Below are 5,574 nucleotides of genomic sequence, written 5' to 3' on the forward strand. Positions count from 1 at the left end.
TCTGTGCTTTCACTGGGAGCTACAATCCCAAGCTGCTAGTAATCGGCCATCTTGGATCTCTCTCGAGTCTTTAAAATGTATATATACAACAATATTCTCTCTAGAGAATTCTGTATAAAAGTCAGTATATTGGCCAGAGCACAGTGTTTCACACCTGTGTTTTGGGAGGCCAAGGCAGGAGGATCTCTTAAGACTAGGAGTTTGAGACCAACCTGGGCAATATACCAAGACCCTGTCTCTACAAAATTTTTTTTAAAAAACCAATTAGCCAGATGTGGTGGCACACACCTCTAGTCCCAGCTACTTGGGTGGCCAAGGTGGGAGGATTGCTTCAGCCTAGGAGTTTGAGGTTGCAGTGAGCTATGATTGGGCCTTAGCACTCCAGCCTGGGTGACAGAGTGACACCTTGTCTGGAGATATATCTTAGAGCTTTACAATTACCAAAGGGCTGAAAAGACCTTGTTGAGATTGTTCATCTACAGAACAGTTTCCTTAGTGCGTACTTTAAGTCAGTGTTGTACTTTGGTTTATATGGCATCGTTGAAAAAGATACTCAAATAATGAATGATTGCCTTTTAAAGCATTAATACCTTTTAATGATTTTTATCACAGATATTTATTTTGTTTTCGTTCTTTTTTTTTCTTTTCTTTTTTTATCACAGATATTTAAAAAGATGCATACTTTCCTGGGCCATCTGATGCTAAATATATCCAACATGACTTAATTTCTTTGAGATTCAGGGAAATCATTTTGAATATCAATTGTACTGTGCTGTTGTCCTGCCATATCCTCTATCTAATGCTCTTCCCATGTTACCTTATTAATTCTATAAAAAGTTTCTAAAACTCTCTTTTCAGGAGTGTTTAATCAGCCTAAAATAAAATAGCAAAATCTAGTTTGGAAACAATTATGTTGATTTTTATCTTCATTTCTTCAGATGGTATTTTGAAGCAAGAAAGCAATCTAATACTGTCTTCATGTCCATAGGTAGATATCATCTGTGGTGATCACCTGTTGGAGCAGTATCAAACTCTAAGGGAAATCCGACGTGCAATAGGTGATGCAGCCATGCAGGTAGGTTCTAGACATTCCCATGTCTAACAGATAAGTTACTTAGTGAAAGAACAAAGCTTCATGTTATCAGTAAGTTTCCATAAATATTCTACAATTATCTTAAAATTTCTTAGACTATAAATAATTCTATTTAATATTTATCAAATGCTTACTGCGTGTCACATGCTATTCTAAGTAGTTTAGATAGATTAGCTTATTTGTTCTTCATAATTATTCTAAGAAAGCAGGCAGGTTTTTTTTTTTTCTTTTTCATTTTAAAGATAAAGGAAACTAAGATACAGTAAGGACATGTAACTTCCTACAGTCAGCGAGTGAGACAGGGCTTAGACTCTAGGCAGTTTGATTCTAGAAGCCTTGTTTTTTTTTTTTCCCTATCCAGTGCTATAATAAAATTTGAAGGCTATTAAGCCAGTATATCAAGAAGGGCATTTCAAGAAAAACTTGCAAGTACTCATCAAGATTTAGAGCAAGTTTGTCCAGCCAGTGGCCCAGGATAGCTTTGAATGGAGCCCAACAGAAATTCGTAAACTTTCTTAAAACATGATGAGACTTTTTTTTTTTTTTACAATCAGCTACTGTTTGTATTAGCTTGCTTATTTATTTGTTTGTTTATTTAAAACAGGGTTCTTGCTCTGTTGCCCAGGCTAGAGTGCAGTGGCACTGTCTCAGCTCACTGCAGCCTCTGCCTCCCAGGTTCAAGCAGTTCTCCTGCCTCAGTCTGCCTAGTAGCTGAGATTACAGGCATGTGCCACCACACCCAGCTGATTTTTATATTTTTAGTAGAGACAGAGTTTTACCATGTTGGCCAGGCTGGTCTCGAACTCCTGACCTCAAGTGATTCGCTCACCTCGCCCTCCCAAAGTGGAGGGATTATAGGTATGAGCCACACTGCACCTGGCCTGTGTTAGCATCTTTTATGTTGGCCCAACACAAATCTTTCAGTGTGGCCCAGGGAAGCCAAAAGATTGGACACCTGTGCTTTAGAGATTTCACATAGCTTTTCTTGTTCAGTAGATAACTCAAGGTGCCTATTTTGATGTTTTAATTAACCTATAATGTGAGTGGGAATATAATGTGAAGCCTCCTAGTCAAAATAATAAAAAGCAAAATAGGATCTACAAGTTTAATGAAGAGAAAATAGGACCACATATTCTAATGTATTCCAGAACCTATAGTGGAAAATCGTTTTTTGTTTTGTTTGCCAGGCTGGAGTGCAGGGGCGCCATCTCGGCCAACTGCATCTTCCTCCTCCTGGATTCAAGCATTTCTTCTGCCTCAGCCTCCTGAGTAGCTGGGACTACAGGTGTGCACCAGCACTCCCAGCTAATTTTTGTAGTTTCAGTGGAGATGGAATTTCACCATGTTGGCCAGGATGATCTCAATCTCTTGACCTTGTGATCCGCCCGTCTTGGCCTCCCAAAGCGCTAGGAATACAGGCATGACCCACTGCGCCTAGCTGGAAAATTGTTTTGAGAACTATATGACTCTGAGAAGCTTATGAAGTACTAATGATTGATTTGATGAACTCTCAAACAAATGTTTGTTTGCTAGAAATAAAATTCTTGGCCTGGTGCGGTGGCTCACGCCTATAATCCCAGCACTTTGGGAGGCCGAGGCGGGTGGATCACGAGGTCAAGAGATCAAGACCATCCTGGTCAACATGGTGAAACCCCGTCTCTACTAAAACGACAAAAAATTAGCTGGGCATGGTGGCGCGTGTCTGTAATCCCAGCTACTCAGGAGGCTGAGGCAGGAGAATTGCCTGAACCCAGGAGGCGGAGGTTGCGGTGAGCCAAGGTCGCGCCATTGCACTCCAGCCTAGGTAACAAGACCGAAACCTCAAAAAAAAAAAAAAAAAAAGAAAGAAAGAAATACAATTCTTGGGAAGAAGAAAGGGGCTTCTATGGCAGGGTGTGGTGGCTCACATCTGTAATACCAGCACTTTGGGAGGCTGAGGTGGGCAGATCACTTGAAGTCAGGAGTTTGAGACCAGTTGGCCAGCATGGTGAAACCTCATCTCTACTAAAAATACAAAAAACATTAGCTGGGTGTGGTGGTGGATGCCTATAGTCCCAGCTACTTGGGAGGCTGAGACAGGAGAATGACTTGAACGTGGGAGATGGAAGTTGCAGTGAGCCGAGATTGCATCACTGCACTCCATCCTGGGCCACATAGCAAGACACCATCTCAAAAAAAAGTTGGAGGGGGCTTCTATTGTGAGGGGCACACATAGGGCATCGTTTGCTCTTTGTGGAGAATCAACATCAAGAGATTTCAGAAGCATGATTTTTTGGTATTTGGGTAGCTGGTGATCATTGGTCCTGGAGCCCTTATTTGTTGTGTAAGTTAGACACTTGTGACTTTTTTTTTTTTTTTTTTTTTTTTTTTTTTTTTTTTTTTTTTTTGAGGCAAAGTCTTGTTCTGTCACCCAGGCTGGAGTGTAGTAGCATGATTTCAGCTCACTGCACTTCCTTCTCCTGGGGTCAAGTGATTCTAATACCTCAGCCTCCCAAATAGCTGGGACTGTAGGTGTACCACCACACCCAGCTAATTTTTGTATTTTTAGTAGAGATGGGGTTTCACCATGTTGGCCAGGCTGGTCTTGAACTCCTGGCCTCAAGTGGTCCGCCCACCTCAACCTCCCAAAGTGCTGGGATTACAGACGTGAGCCACCACACCTGGCTGACAGTCATGGCCTTCTGAGTAAATCCAGGTTTATGCTCCCTCTTAGGGCTCTGTGGTGTGATGCACTGTTTATAGGTTATGTGATTATGTGGATTGTTTTATTAAATGTTGTGGGTGATTATAACACAAGGACAAACATCTTGTGTATGTAAGTATAGAAAACATACGGTAAAGATCTCTATAAAAGACAAGAAATTCAGCAAGGCATGGTGGTCACTCATGTCTGTAATCCCAGCACTTTGGGAGGTGAGGTGGACGAATCGCTTCAAGCCTGGGAGGTCTTGGCTGCAGTTAGCCATGAGTGGCTCAGTACTCTAGCCTGGGCAACAGAGCAGAACCATGTCAAAAAAAAGAAAAAGAAAAAAGAGGCCGGGTGTGGTGGCTCATGCTGTAATCCCAGCACTTTGGGAGGCAGAGGCGGGCAGATTACTTGAGATCAGGAGAGACCAGCCTGGTCAACATCCTGAAGCCCCATCTCTACTAAAAACATAAAAAATAGCTTGGACTGAGCACGGTGGCTCATGCCTGTAATCCCAGCACTTTGGGAGGCAGAGGTGGGCAGATCATTTGAGGTCAGGAGTTTGAGACCAGCCTGGCCAACATCCTGAAACCTCATCTCTGCTAAAAATAGAAAAAATAGCTTGGGCTGGGCACTGTGGCTCACACCTGTAATCCCAGCACTTTGGGAGGCCAAGGTGGGTAGATCACGAAGTCAGGAGTTTGAGACCAGCCTGGCCAACATAGTGAAACCCCATCTCTACCAAAACTACACAGCCAGGCGCAGTGGCTGACACCTGTAATCCCAACACTTTGGGAGGCCGAGGTGGGTGGATCATGAGGTCAGGAGTTTGAGACCAGCCTGGCCAACATAGTGAAAACCTGTCTCTACCAAAAAATACAAAAAATTAGCTAGGCGCAGTGGTGGGCACCTGTGATCCCAGCTACTCAGGAGACTGAGACAGGAGAATCGCAGAGGTTGCGGTGAGCTGAGATTGCACCACTGCACTCCAGCCCAGGCGACAGTGTGAGACTCTGTCTCAAAAAAAGAAAAAAAAATACACAAATTATCCCAGTGTGGTGGCACACGCTTGTAGTCCCAGCTACTCAGGAGGCTGAGGCAGGAGAATCGCTTGAACCCAGGATGTGCAGTGAGCCGAGACTGTGCCATTGCACTCCAACCTGGGTGACAGTGAGACTCCACCTTAGAAAAAAAAAAAAAATTAGCTGGGCGTGGTGGTGGGTGCCTGTAATTTCAGCAACTTGGTAGGCTGAGGCAGGAGAATCACTTGAACCTGGGAGGCAGAGTTTACAGTGAGCCAAGACTGCACCACTGCGCTCCAGCCTGGAAGAGCAAGACTCCATTTCAAAAAGAAAAGAGAAGTAATTCTTGGCCAGGCATGGTGGCTTGCTCCTGTAATTCCAACACTTTGTGGGGCAGAAATGGGAGTATAATTTGACCCCAGGAGTTTAAGACCAGCCTGGGCAATATAGCCAGTCCCCAGTCTCTATAAAGAATAAAAAAATTAGCAGACATGTTTGTGCATACCTGTGGTCCCAGTTACTGGGGAGGCTGAGGCAAGGGGATTGTTTGAGCCCAAGGGTTCAAGACCAGCTTAAGCAACAAGACGAAACCCCATCTCAATAAAAAATACAAAAATTCACCAGGTGTGGTGGCACATGCCTATAGTTCCAACTACTTTGGTGGCTGATGTGGGGGAGATTGATTGACCCAGGAGGCTAAGGTTGCAGTGATTCATGATCACACCACTGCACTGTAGCTTGGGCGACAGAGTGAGACCCTTTTTCAAAAAAAA

At 43.6% G+C, this 5,574-nt stretch overlaps 1 protein-coding gene and 1 non-coding gene across 2 annotated transcripts in view; both read left to right on the plus strand.

Moving 5' to 3' along the window:
* Nucleotides 1–5,574, plus strand: part of PCGF6 (polycomb group ring finger 6) — a 51,555-nt gene that overhangs the window by 41,232 nt on the left and 4,749 nt on the right. Inside the window, exon 9 of the mRNA XM_017531073.2 lies at nt 989–1,075. Coding sequence (XP_017386562.1) covers nt 989–1,075 — 87 coding nt within the window. The remainder of the gene's footprint in view (nt 1–988; nt 1,076–5,574) is intronic.
* LOC119471743 lies at nt 3,276–3,407 on the plus strand. Its single transcript, XR_005200813.1, has one exon. It is a non-coding gene; the product is annotated as a U11 spliceosomal RNA (small nuclear RNA).

This window comes from Cebus imitator, unplaced genomic scaffold (assembly GCF_001604975.1).
Source record: "Cebus imitator isolate Cc_AM_T3 unplaced genomic scaffold, Cebus_imitator-1.0 Scaffold71, whole genome shotgun sequence".
Lineage (NCBI taxonomy): Eukaryota > Metazoa > Chordata > Mammalia > Primates > Cebidae > Cebus > Cebus imitator.